This window comes from Alligator mississippiensis, chromosome 1, assembly GCF_030867095.1.
Source record: "Alligator mississippiensis isolate rAllMis1 chromosome 1, rAllMis1, whole genome shotgun sequence".
Classification (NCBI taxonomy): domain Eukaryota; kingdom Metazoa; phylum Chordata; order Crocodylia; family Alligatoridae; genus Alligator; species Alligator mississippiensis.
This window is the reverse complement of record NC_081824.1, coordinates 157,650,025-157,664,067: the sequence shown is the minus strand read 5'-3', so window position 1 is coordinate 157,664,067 and position 14,043 is coordinate 157,650,025. Positions and strand designations below refer to the sequence as shown.

Below are 14,043 nucleotides of genomic sequence, written 5' to 3'. Positions count from 1 at the left end.
TCTACCAGCTGAGTGCCGAGCCCAGCCCCAAGCCTGTTGCTGCTCGCAGGGGACGGGGCTGGGCTCAGTGCTCAGCACCAACACTAACAGCATACATGGCCAGGCTCAGCACTTAGCTGGTATCACACAAGCACTGCCGCTTGCAGAGGATGGGGCCATGCCAACTGAGTGCCAAGCCCAGCCTCGACTTATATACTGAGCCTATGAATATCCTACAGTTTTGCACTGGAAAACTGGGGTCAACCTATACGCCGTGGTTGACCTACACAGCATGAAATACAGTACATAAATAAGCAAACAGTCCCAAGATGTAGTTACTGACTCCTTTCAGCCAGTGGGTAACCACTGACCTGGCACTTCTTTGAGACCACTTAATTTTCAAGACTCAGTTGTGCAAATAAGTTAACCATGTGCTTACTTGTAAGGTCATAGCTACACAACCTCAATGCTGAGGCCAGCAATGCCACAGTGAGGCATATCCCATTACGAACTCCTGCTCTGCACTTGCCAAACCCTGAAAATGAGGCAGTATGACTGGTTTAGATTGGCTCTGATGGTGTGCCAAGAAGTATGCTCTGGCACATCTATGTGAGCATTACTCACATAGCATTACTGCACATAAAATTAATCTAATGCACGGTAAAGCGTCACTGTCTACACATGTGGCAATTACTGTGCAGTAGATTAATGTAAAGCACCATTTGGTAGTATTAGGCAATGTCGCTTTATGTCAACGCACCTGAACGCACATGTAAAAGCTGACCCAGGAGCAAATTGCTCCTGGCCAGCCCAGGTAGCATGGGGCCACAACTGCTTCTCAGCTTAGGCGCAGGAGAGGAGCTGTCCCCAGCTCCAGGGGCAGCTGTGAGCGGTGCAGAGATCAGGACCTATCCCCAAGCTCCGGGGGAGGGGCAGCTGGGCAAGCTGTCCCCAGCTCTGGAGGAAACTCTGAACAGAGACTTGAGATCTGTGCCACTCAGAGCTGTCCCTGGAGTCAGGGACAGCTCGTGCCCCACCCTCTGGAGCCCAGGCCTAAACCCACCATGCCCCCTGCCAGCCCAGGGCTGCCCCCATGCCTCTTACCAGCCTAGAGCTGGCACCTGGTCAGCTGCAGCTGCAGCCTGGAGCTCCCCTTGACCGCTGCAGGGGGGCAGAGCAGGACAGGAAGAGCCCTGGACTAGGCTGCTCCTGTCAGGCTCAATTTGCTCCCAACCTGAGTGCACATGTAGATGCACACCTGGAAGCTCAGGCACATTAATTGCAGTTGTAGACATACCTCCCGACACCAGCATGGCAGTGTATGCTTTGGATATCTCTAACCTGGATCTGTGGTCTCATTTCCAGGATTTTGGCACGTGAAGAGTAAGAGGAAGTGGGTGAGGTTGTTCCCCTGTGACAGTAGCTTAGAGAAGCCCCCAATCCCATTGAAGTTAAGCATGATGCTGAGTTTGGGCCTAAACTCCTCATTTATTTTTAAACTGAGGAGGGGGAAGTTGAACAGAGAAACTGAGGATCTGGTCCTATGATGAACTGTAGCATCTGCCAGAAAAAGAGGCAGGTTTCATGTGCTTTTATGACCAAACTGTCACTCAAATTTGAGATGGCTTTTTAAGAAAGAGTTTCTTGGCAGAAAGGAGTCAAAGGTTTCTTAAATGTGTTTCCTTATTTAGCAATGTAGCCGATTGGAACAAATCAAGTGGCTCTGTGCATGAAACAGCTGTTGTCCATATAGCCCGGACACACTAAAATAGACTGTAGGTGACTCAGTGAAAGGGTTGCCCTAAGAGACAAAAGGAGACAGAGTGGTTGAGTGCAGGCTTGTCTTCTTTTGAACTATTAAGTATCATTACTGTCAGAAGCAGAATACTGAACTTGATGGATGAGTGATCTAATCCAATATGGCAGATCCTGTGATCCTTTGAAAATTTTATTTTGGGGAAAAATGCATGCAGATCTATTAAACTTATCTTCTTTGTATGAAATCCTACCCAAGTTATACCCCAATGCATCGTGTTTTAGCAAATGCTTATCAGGGGTTACGTCTTTTTATGTGGCTAGTAGCAGCTGTATTTGTGTAATTCAGCTGAAATGATAATAAAACCAGGAAAAAAATAAAAGATATATTTATTTGCTGATATAACTGGAATAAATTTATTTAATGTTTAGTTACCCCTGAAAATGTGGAATCTCTCTGCATTTGTGATTCCCCCACTACTTATATAGTCTTAATGATATCCATTTGCATTTTCTGTGTTGATTTCTTTCAGAAGTATTATCAGACCCTTTGATCCAATGGTTAGATCAGGGGTGTCAAACTCACCCACATCCCTGGGTCAGATCCAGCCTGCATGGTTCCTTGTAGGCTGGATACAGACCTAGCAATGTCAGTGGTGGTGGAAGGGTGAGCTGTGACAATAACACAGACGTTAACATTGCTACTGCTTGCTCTATTGTGTCTGATGCATCTGCAGCCAGGCTCAATACCTGAGAAATTGGCAGCAGACCCCACCCCTGCTTGCCCTGCCCTTGAATTCCCATCTCTTTTAAGAGCCCTGCTGGCTAAGTGAAACAGCTCTTTGGCTAAGTGAAACAGCTCATACCTTTGACACCCCTGGGTAGGACCGTTACATCTTGGTATTGGATAGCTAGTTTTCTGTATTCTTCTCTTCTGCACCCTAGTTCCAATCCCTAGGAACAATCATTCTACCTGATTTAACAGGATTAGCTAAGGTCCAAACATGCATCTTTACAACAGCAGGGAATCTTAACTATGAAAGAAGATGGACCCCATGGGCCCTCAAAGCAGTCTACAGACTAGACACATGTAATGTACCTGTATGATGTTTTCTGTAAACCGTAGAAATATTTCCAGCAAAAGTTAAGCTTAGCTCATAGAAGGAACTGTTTTACTTCTTGAGCCCAATGTGCAGCTGCCTTTTATGTTCTTCCCCACACTTCAGAGCGGATGGTGTAATGTTCTTGGAGTGGAGTCACTGCAGTTCAGTATACTCATCTCTGCATCATGAGACAGGCCGTATTGTACTAGTCTTTTTTAAACTATTTTAAGCACTGGGTATGATCAACAACAAAAGCTCAGTGTTGGCTTGTTGCTAAGCACAGATGGACCATTTCTGGGTGCTACTGTATAGTTTTATAATTTTCTGAATTATTCTGTGAGACAGTCTGTTGTTTAGTGCTTTGGGATTCAGTTTTGTACAGGCATTCAAAGTTTAAATAAAATGGTTTCCTAGGCTTAAGATATGAAAAAAGCTCCAATTGGTGGCTAAAATGTTACCACATCACTGGTAAATAATTAGGTGTAGGCTGATGAACAGGTTCTCAGTGATCATACCTCTGTTTTTTGTTTTTATCTTTTCCTCAGGGGAAATCGCTCACATCAAAGAGGTTAACCAGTCTAGTGCAGTCCTACTAAAAGGATCACCTTGTAGCATGGAAGCAGACTCAAATCATTATACATACTTTGTAGCTCACTGATTGCCTGAATCAGAGGACAGTAGAACAAGATGTTGCATGAGCAAGGACCTGACTTGTTTTCTTTTGTGTATACTAAGGCATTACAGACTCCGAGGGACTCTCTAACTTTCGATGCCTCCATTTCGAAAATTGTCTGCTCACTTCCTCCTTCATATCAAGCTGGATCTATGTCTTTTTATTTTCTGCAAGCTCAAGTACAGTGAAAAAAAGCTTCTGCTAGACACAGTTTATTAAAAAAAATGCCATCAGTCAAAAACTGGAAGAAATGTAAGAAAAATGCATACATATACTAATAAATATACATATGATATCACATTTGCTGCACAATAAATTAGCACAGAAGGTTCCATTTCACCTGATGTATTCACATTGAGAAAGAAAGCCTGTGTCTTTGTCTGTTGTCTATATTCTCTGTTAATGTTTCTTGCATTTATTTTTATACCATATTTAAAAAAAGAACACCTTTTACTCCAAATGTATTAAAGTTGATCTTTTCTCTGTAAATTAGTGTATGTTTATATTGTTGTTTTATCTTTCATTAAAAGATGCAGAATCTCTTTCTTTTGGTAAATTTGGGATTTTAATGTTGACCCCTAAGACAAACCAGAAAATCACTGTGAAAAGGTTCTGTAAAGGGTAATTCTTTTAAAGTGACTTGGAAATCCTGGACTTTTTAATGCTGTCTCTCAATGACTGTAAATCAGGGGTGTCAAACCTATGGTCTATGGGCTGTATGCATTCTGCAAAACCACGTTGTGTGGCTCACAAGGTCTTTAGAGAGGCAAAGCTAGCAGGGATGGAGCAGCCACCAAAATCCAGGGAATAGAGCCCCACTGGAGATGTGTGTCAGTGGTGGAGGCTGTTAACCCCTGTGGTCACAACCATGGCTAGATTTAGCCTATGAAGAGCCCTGCATCCTTGGTGGGGGTCAGGGTGAGCTTGACATCCCTGCTGTAAATCAAACATGTTTTATTTGCAAGAAAATAAATCTTCTCTTTAACTACCATTCAAGCTCAGTCAGCTTGTACCTTTCATGAAACTAGGTTATTTCCATGTTACTCAACCCATAAATGAATGTTTTGCTGGCAAAACTAGACTTGCAAAACACTTGTCTTCAAATTATGCCCCAGTGACAGTGATGTAGCCAGATTGTAATTTAGCAAGTAATTCTGTCAATGTGTAGAAAGAAACAGGATTTTGCTGTTAGTTCATTTGATGAAATGACCAAATCTGACTGAATACACATGGAGAACACATCTTTTGAGTGAGAAAATATTGTTTTTGCACAGTCAGTTTGGAACTCTCCTTTTATTTTAAAATGATTCCAGATTCAGAAGACTGGTCATGGATATTATTTTCAAAGGGCAGGCCCTGTATACTAAATGCAATATGTTTGCATTTAGGGCCAGATTCTATTTTACCTATTAGAGCTTTAACTGACTTAAAAGCCTGAGTGGTAATCCAACTGCACCCTGCTGGAACTCCTGCAAATCCATTAATGAATCTAATTTGTAACTGTACTCATCTTAGTCTTAAGATTAGGTCACAAAAAATGTAGCAAAGATCAGTCGGACCAATTTTTTGTAGGAGCAGCTTTTCAAGGACTCATGCAGGGTGAAATAGGATCACACTTAGGTGCCTAAGTACCTAAGTGATCTGAAGAAGGGCACTTGATGCCCAAAAGCTCTCCCAGATATACAGTTGGTCCAAGAAAAAATGTTACAGAAAAGTCTTGTCCCTCATACCATTCCTAGATCATCACAGCTACAACAACACTCCAAACCTATTAAGTACACTTAGGGTAGAAACAAACATTGCATTTGTGCCCCCATAATGGGGACACAAAAGCCAAGCAAATATGTGTCCATCCTACTTGTGCCAAAAATGCCTAAAATTTGTGGCCATGATAGGTGGTATCAATTTATGCTGCTTATTGCAGCAGATGTCTGTTAATTTTATAGGGGGAGAGTGTAGTCAGTCCAGAGCTGCCTGTGCTCTCCAGTCACCCAGGGCAGGCACTCTTCAGGCTTCAGTGGCCCAATGCTGTGTGCCCCAGAAATAGGAATCATTTGGCTGGTGGTCCCAGCTTTGTAACTGCACTGGAGTATCCAATTCACTTCAGTGGAGTCTCCAGAAAGACAACATTTCTGTAAGTGGGGAAAGCCAGCATTTCCCTGCTTACAGAGATGGGCCCAAGCAACATCTGGGATGCACCTCTGCAAGTGACGGGATCAATGGAGCAAACAACAGGACATTGGGCAATGTGCATTTCACCCAATGAAGCAGATCAAGTGTGCCAAGATGAATCTTGGCACAGCTGATCCACTTCATTATGTGATGGCTATTTCTAACCTTCATCACCTAAGAATGGAATAGGGTCTTGCCCTTAGTCCTAACTCTAGAATAACTCATGTGAATAAAGACTTACTGGCCATGGCTTACAAAATCAGGCCTCAAAAATTGCACAAAACAAATAGCATAGACACAGCAAGTATGGGGCACTTTAAGACCTTTATGAGTAGAAACGTGATAAAGAGCTCTCTTTCCCCTCCCCCCCCCCACTCCCCCAACCGCTCCTATGGGACACTTCATCTGCCCCAGTATCGCAGCATTCACAAGCCGCGCCTGGTACCTCGAGGTATGTAGAAAAAACATTTCAAGCTATGTCTGTGGCTGAATTGCTAATTCTCCAAATCAGCATCAAATCTTCAGATTTGGATTCAGCCGAGTCAAATTGGGGACATTGATCCAAATCAATGAATTGGATCACTGTCCCCAATTCAGGCTGAATTGAATATAGCCCTTTTTGCACACCCCTAACAATCACGCTCAGTGAAAGGAATTCAGTGATGCAAACTGAATCAAATAGCCAAATATTATCATTTTTAAGGGTATAATATTGCCTGGATGCCAAAACAGAAAAAGGGCTAATGCTCTTTTTATTAACACACAAGACTGGGGCTTAGGAGATTTCATTTCAGTCCCATCTCTTCTGTATATTTCCTGTGTGATTCTGGAAAAGACATCTCTTGATGCTGGAATAATTGGTATATATACCCTCCCATGTATGCACACACAAGTTAGATATGGACTAGGTTAAATAAATGCTCAGGAGAAAACAATGTACAATCCCTTTCTTATTACTTTAGCAATGGGTAATGTACAGCAGTGTTGGAACATGCCTGGTTGTTATACTAGAAGGCAACATTATTTTCTAGTTTAAGGAAGTGAAGAACTCAACTTAATCTAAGAAATAAGTGAAAGTATAGGAGATTTAACTACTGAAATTGGAATTTAACCAGTCCTTAAGGACCTGATCTAGGAAAACACTTAAGAATATGCTTGACTTATATCACATGAGCAATCATCTTGATTTCACCTGTTTGCTGGTTGAAGTGATCTGGTGCAGTGTTCTTTTTGGGACCCAAATAAGCCCAGGTCATCAGGACACCAATTTTAAGCTTTGATGCTTCACTATGGGGATTCCTGAGTTGAGGCAACTTAAAGAGGAAGTTTCTGAAAATCAGTCTCTGTTAAAGTGTTATAATTTGGACATCTAACAGTTAAGGCACCCCAAAAACATTCCCCAGTCCCAATTAGCTTTGTCTTGCAGCACATGACTGATGCACAATGTGACAACGTAAGTTTTCATGAAAATATCATAAGGTCAGGATGAAATGTATCAAAATATCACTGCAGTGCAACATAATGAAACACCAAAATTCCATTCCAACAGTCATTTTGGGACACTTTCATTCATGCTCTGTTGGAGCCTAAGATGCCACTTTAATGAAGCAGAAATAAATAAAAATAAAGCTGAAAAAAATCATAGGAGGAGTCAGGTTGAGACTGTCTTCATCATGTGGAGTGATGAACATATCAGTTTGAATACAATGAGTCACCCAAACCTTTAGTCATGGAACAAATCATCATAAAAACCCCAATTTCCCTCAGAAAATGCCAGCTCTTTGTTTTCACTCATTTTTTGACTACAGGGAAAAAAAAAGTAATTATTCTCATGCCAAGGACTCAGAAAGACCACAGCAGGATGGACTGGCTTAGCTGTTATGTATCCCTTTTTGAAATCTCTCTTGGTTTATCTTGGGAATTAGGTTTGCATACCTAACAATGCTAACATCGAGTGACACCTCACAACCATGGAAGGAGCTCAGGGTAGCACCCAGGGTGCTGCAGTATCCTGATTGATTATAACAGCATTAGATATTTCAGCTATATCACTGTCACAAGAACATGGATTCTTTAAATCATGCTGGAACAGATTTGGCAAACTAAAAGTTTTGGAATGTTCATGCACTTTCATCTGGTTTGTATTTATTCCTGCTCCAGTTATATTTCAATATGTACTAACCCATGCATGACAGAAAAAAAAGTTGCCTATAAAGAAAAAACACTCAGTGGGTGCATCTACACAAGCCACCAACGGCACAATTGTTACTGCATAACCAAGTACTAAATGACTGTGCAATAACTGGCATTATTACTCAGTAGTATCCCAGCACAGTTGCCTAGTGATGCTTACTAGTACGTTGCATTGCAGTTCGTGCCTGGTGATGCTACTGCACAGTAGTAATGAGCTCCTGTACAGTAGTAACAAGCTACTGTGTAACAAGTGTCTTGTGTGGACACAGTTTGTGTGTGTGCAGAGCACTGAGACACTAACATTTGCTACAGCTACTGAAGATGAACTTCTAAAGTTAGAGGTGAGAAGAATTAAGGTTTAATTCAGCCCCATATGCATTCATATAAGGGGTGAATTTGTTGTAACAAAGGTGCTAAGACTGGAAAGTGTTTGTGTTTTGTCGTGTTCTGTTTTGTTTGCTTGCTTGCTTGCTGCAGTGAATGACAGTGTTCATGACAGATACAAAAAAATAATAGGGCCAGGGACTGAAATTATCAGTAGTTGCAAGCCTCTTCACATTGACTCATCTGTGCACAAAATTACTGCACAGTATGGGTGCATGTCTATATATGCAGACCTGTACTGCGCAGTAAATATGTTATGGTGACTTATGCCAACTTGAGCATAAACTTGTTACCTGTATCATGCAGGCATCAAATTTATGCCCGATTAGTTGCAGCGTAGTAATGCATGTGTAGACACCATACTGTGCAGTAATGCTGTGTATGTGAGCTGACTAACGTTAGTACCAAGTCAGTCCACACACAACATTAATGGAAGTGTAGATGCCAGCCTATTCCTGCTTACTGCTCAGTAAATTTAAGATGGCATAAATGCACATGTAGACACACCCACAATGCACTTAAGAGACCATCTCCAGGGATACAAAGCTTTTTTAACCTCAGGGCCATTCTTTTATCGATCTTTTTGGTCCCTTGAGTGCTTGGGTTCTGAACACTGGAAGCTGTAGTGGCAAAGGGGCAGAGGGCAGATCAGTCTGGAAATGCCCTGCTTAATATTTTTTTCTATTAGCATCCCCTCTGTCACTGTGACAAACTGGATACTGAGCTACATGGACCTCTGTTCTGACCCAGTAAATCATTTTTATTCTTATGTACTGCAGGGCAGTGAGGGAAGCTGCTGGGGTAGTGATGATGATAATGGGGAGATGGCAAAAATCAATTAATTGAAAGTGAAGCTGGAGGAGGGGAAAGAAATTTAAATGTGGCATTCCAAATTGAACTGACACAGGAAAGTGCCTGGGGAACTGTTGAATTAGAGGAGTAAAGAGGTCAGAATTTAACAGGAATTGCCACCCCTCAGCCACACAGAAATCTAGATGAGAACTCTAAAGATCATGAAAATTAAAAAAGGAGAATTTTACATAGGAGTTAGAGACAAGGGTTGGGCACTATTAGTCAGCTATTCATGACTACTCTACTTAAATGTTGAGCATTTTTTAACACCTGCTTCAGATTCCCTTTCTTTAAAATTATTATGTTTATATTTTCCTTCTCCCCTGGGATGTTTTGCATATGCATGAATACCTGTAAACGGTGCTATTTAAGTGTAAAGAGACAAATCCAAGATATCTGACTGATTAGGATCTGATTGATCCTAATTAAAAAAAAAAGAAAACTGCCTTCCAATTGCAAAATTCTTCAGAAGGAATATTTATAATATGAATAAAATAGTTATTTTGCTAACATTTATTTATTAATTTAAGAACATTTCTGTGCTAGTGTGAATAATCATATGTACCTGTTAACCAGGCTACATGGATTAAATGTATACAGCTGTCTAGCTTTGGTTTATTTGAGATATTTGGGAGCTGGGGGAACTTGATATTCTTCTTTCTGAATATTAACACTTGACTACAAAGTGAACACACAATAGTGCTTTCTATCGTTGAACTACTGGCATTTAACACAGGACAGGTTTGTGTATATACTTATATATAGTCAGGCAAGACAATGGATGTGATAGAAAAACCTAAATATCCAGAAGATATCCTGTTGCCCCTGCTTACTATTCTAGGGGTAGATATTAGGGCAGTGCGCAGCTTTGGTTGCTCATTCAATCAGAGGAGTTTCGGCCTGATTCGGTGGCCAAATCTCTGAATCCAAATTGAATCAGGAGACCCATTAGTCTCTCTGAATCAAATTGGAAGCTTCCGATTCAATTTGAAGAGATTTGATGATTCGGTCATAGACACAGCTTTATATTTTTTCTACATACCTCAAGGTACCAGGCAGCTCATGAATACTGAGATGGTGGAGTGGATGGAGCTTCCCATGGGAACATGGGGGGATCCCCAGCATGCTCAGTGGTGGACCCTGAGGTGGACCAGAAGCACTTCCGGTCATAGATTCATAGACTCATAGATGCTAGAGTCGGAAGGGACCTCAATAGATCATCGAGTCTGACCCCCTGCATAGGCAGGAAAGAGTGCTGGGTTCAGATGACCTGGAGGTCCACTTCCAGGTCTGCTGCAAAGTGTGCGGGGGACCCTCCCCCACCCCCTGGCTCAGTGACTGGTGCCTCCTGGGTCCAGGGGGGCAACTGGGGTCCCCTCGTGGCTGATTGCCGAGCCACAGAGGCATGGGGGGCGGGTCCCCTGCCTGCTTGGTGGAGTTGGAAGTGGACCAGAAATACTTCCGGTCCACTTCCAGATCCGCCACTGAGCATGCAGGGGCCCCCCTGTGCTCCTGTGGGATGCTCCATCCCTCCCACCATCTCAGCATTCATAAGCCACATCTGGTACCTTGAGGTATGTAGAAAAAACATATAAAGCTGTCTATGGCTCAATAGCTGATTCTCCAAATCAACATCAAAGCTTCAGATTAGGATTCAGACAAATCAAGTCAAGAAAGTGATCTGAATCAGTGAATTGAATCACTACACCACGGAAAAAGCTGAATCTGAATCAAATATGGCCCACTTTGCACACCCCTAGTAGTTATTTAGATATAGAGGGCATGTCTACATGAGACACTTTACTGCGGAAATGACTAATTAGCTCTATAGTAAAGAATCACCATCTACACGTGGGGTGCAATTAGGCAGAAATAAACTAATTAACTCCACTGTAGGATAGTAGTGCCCTACAGCAGAGTTATTTAATTCACTACAGTGAATGTGTAGTTGGTTACTTGGCTGGCTAAAGCACGAGGATGCTACAGCGTGGGGGCTGCCTGCTGGCTGGCTAGCCCCACACTGTAGCAGCCTCATGTCCCAGCCATCCCCTCCACAGCATATTGAGCTGGGTCAGAACAGCCCTGGGATGGCAGGTGGACTCCCTATCAGCTGTGGCTGCTCTGCCCCAGGTCAACATGCTGTGGTCCCAGGTGAACATGGAAATGCTGCACCTGGGAGCAATTAACTGCAGTGCAAACTGCGCTGGAGTTTATAATGTCAATTTAATTTAATATATACATATGCCCAGAAATATCACACCATTTTTACAGCTTGTGCTTGCAAACTTCACCTTGTTAGTGGCAGCCATTATAGGAAATGTTTTTCTGTTCTCCTGCCATGCCAAAATATTTCTTGCAACAGTCAAATTTATGGTTTCTCTCTTAGTGTGAAAAAAAGAAAAGTGTTTTGAAATCTTCTTTAAGCATTTTTTCTATTTGTCTAAGAAAACTCATTTATTGCTTTTGCAGTAAGCCTTTTGTCTAATTATTCCTGTGTTGTGTACAGAATACCTTTCTTTGTTCTTTAAATAATTTTAATTTATTGCTTGTTTTTTGAAGGGTGCAGAACCATAACATTTTTATGTAATCTTAGATTTCATGTTCTTCTTTGTGAAGGTGATATGAATTTAGAAACAATGGTGACCTTTTCTGTTTTGATCACTCTCATATGTTTCTCCAGTGACCTCAAATTGGTATCTGTTTTTCTGTACTGCTCTTTACCTGGTTGGTCATCTTACTCTCTTATTTTTATGCTATCAATGAGGACACTTTATATGGTCTTTTGTGGTCCTTCCTTATGGCTTTGTTTCTGTGGTTGTCACTTAACTGATCACTCTTGTATGTTCCTCCAGTGACCTCAAAAACTCTTTCCACTCACCATGGTGTATGAGAGGGGTCTGAGTTCCTGTTCCTGTGGACCATTTTGGATAAATGGTGGCCTATATATGCCGCATAATGCGCTCAGTGGCACAGCAGCACCTGAGCCACAGAACATTGCTGGTGGGCCTCCTTCAGGGCATAAGCAGCCAAAAAACCTACACAAATCTGCACACAACAAGCAGCAGCAGCATATAAAAAAAGGTTAAATGCCTTGTGTGAGGACCCTGTGCCCAGCAAGAAGAGGCCAGAAGCTGCCACAAACTCTCCTCTTTTACCTGCCAGCCTTGTGCTCACCTACTACTCAAAACCGCATGGGTGCCTGCTTTTTATGTGCTAGGACCACAGTGGTCTCAGTGGCCCCAAAATTGAAACAGAAAAAAATAACCAGTTTTGGCTGGGCTGACTCACCCATCGTCATACACACTGCCATAGCTCCAAATGAAGCCCAGGCCAGAATCTGGGACATGTTGTGTTATGCCTAACTCCCTATGGGTCACACCAAGCCCCAAATCTTTGCTCCCTGGATCTGGTCATTGCTCAGGTAGCCTCTGATGCTCATCTGAGCTTGGCATGTGTTGGGAGCCAAAAAAAAAATGTGAGCGCTCCCTGGGCTGCTCTTTCCAGCAGAAAGACTCAGGGACTCAGATGCAGGCCTGCACTCACAACTTTTGGGTCCACAGATCAGCACACAGGCACCTCAGCTACAGAACATAGACTAGAAGTATACTTCACAAAGTCATAAGCAGCCAAACTGCCTACACACAGTGACACATCAAAAGTGGTGGCAGTGGCAGCAGCAGCAGCAGCAACAACAACAAAAAAATTAAGGGGCTTGTCCAAGGACCCTGTGCCATGTAAGAAGAGGCCAGAGGCATACAGAAACTTCTCTTTTACCTGCCATCCTTCTGCTCATCCCCAGACCTTTTACGCAAGCCTGCAAGGGTGTCTGTTTTTTTGTGTACTAGGGATGTAATGGCCTTGGTGGCCCCAAAATCTAAAAAGGAAAAAAAAAAAACCAAACTGTTTTGGCAGGGCCAAGTCACCTATCCTCACAGACACTGCCAGGACTCCAAATAAAGCAAGAGGTCTTTTCCAGTCCTTTGCCTCTGTGTTTGTGAGGCATTTACATGATATGATAATAGATGTATCATAGGTAAATAGTTACCTGCCTGGTGTCAGTGCTCTGACTCTGAACCTGACCCTGCAAGCTGTTACATGTGGACATAAATCCGAAAATACAATGAACCATTTTTTTACCTTGTTGAAACTTTGCACAGGTATAGAGAGCTATCCAGGGGTGTATCCAGAGGGGGTGAAGTGTATTGGACTGCACCATGAGAGCCTCCTGGGACTTTTTAAAGTCCCTAAAGCAGGTGCAAATCCTCCTCCTCCTTCCTACTCAAAGGTTTTCCCTTCCCCAACTCTTCCCCCACCTGCCTTTCTCTGCTGCCGCACAAGCGGTGAAGCACCACAGCCATTCTTGCCTGCTGCTGGGAGGCAGGACAGGGGAGGTGGTTTGGGCTTAGCTGGGGACAGGTAAAAAGGCAGCAGGGATGGATAGAGCAGGGAGGATGAACTGCTTTCTAGATACTGTTGCCACTGTCTCCTCCCCAACTGAGCTCAAAACCTGCTCAGCCCATCTGGCTCTGGAGCATCCCCATGCCTGAACAGTAGAGAAAGCAGCAGCAGCAGGCAGGGGAGGGGGAAGAGAGGTGAAGGGGGAGTGCCTCTGAGCAGGAAGGGGAAGGGAGTTGTGGTTTTCACCTACTTCAGGGACTTTAAAATGCCCCAGAGGCTCCTACAGTGTGGTCTGTCCACACCAGTGGGGGAGGAGGAGGCTGGGAGAAATGGGTGCATCTACCCCTGCAGTGTGTTTTGCTGCTGCCACACACCTCCTTTGGGAAAACTTGGGTTTGGCCCTGGACCTTTCAAAGTGATTTAGTGTGCAATCTCAGGGACTTGCACTATGCTACATTGCCATTTTTTAAACAGGATAAGACCCAAATGTTCAGGTTTGACCATACAATTCTGTAGCAATGGGCACATCTACGT

At 43.0% G+C, this 14,043-nt stretch overlaps 1 protein-coding gene across 4 annotated transcripts in view; it reads left to right on the top strand.

Moving 5' to 3' along the window:
• The window catches only part of RGS7 (regulator of G protein signaling 7), a 504,778-nt gene extending 500,726 nt beyond the window's left edge, over positions 1 to 4,052 (top strand). For 3 of the 4 annotated variants that reach the window (XM_059715792.1, XM_059715789.1, XM_059715798.1), the window contains one exon: positions 3,383 to 4,052. Coding sequence is in view for 2 of the 4 variants with exons in the window: in XM_059715789.1 (XP_059571772.1) it covers positions 3,383 to 3,433 (51 nt within the window). In the remaining 2 variants the exon portion in view is untranslated. The remainder of the gene's footprint in view (positions 1 to 3,382) is intronic. The other variant, XM_059715793.1, reaches the window with a different exon arrangement.
• The last annotated feature ends 9,991 nt before the right edge of the window (positions 4,053 to 14,043 follow it).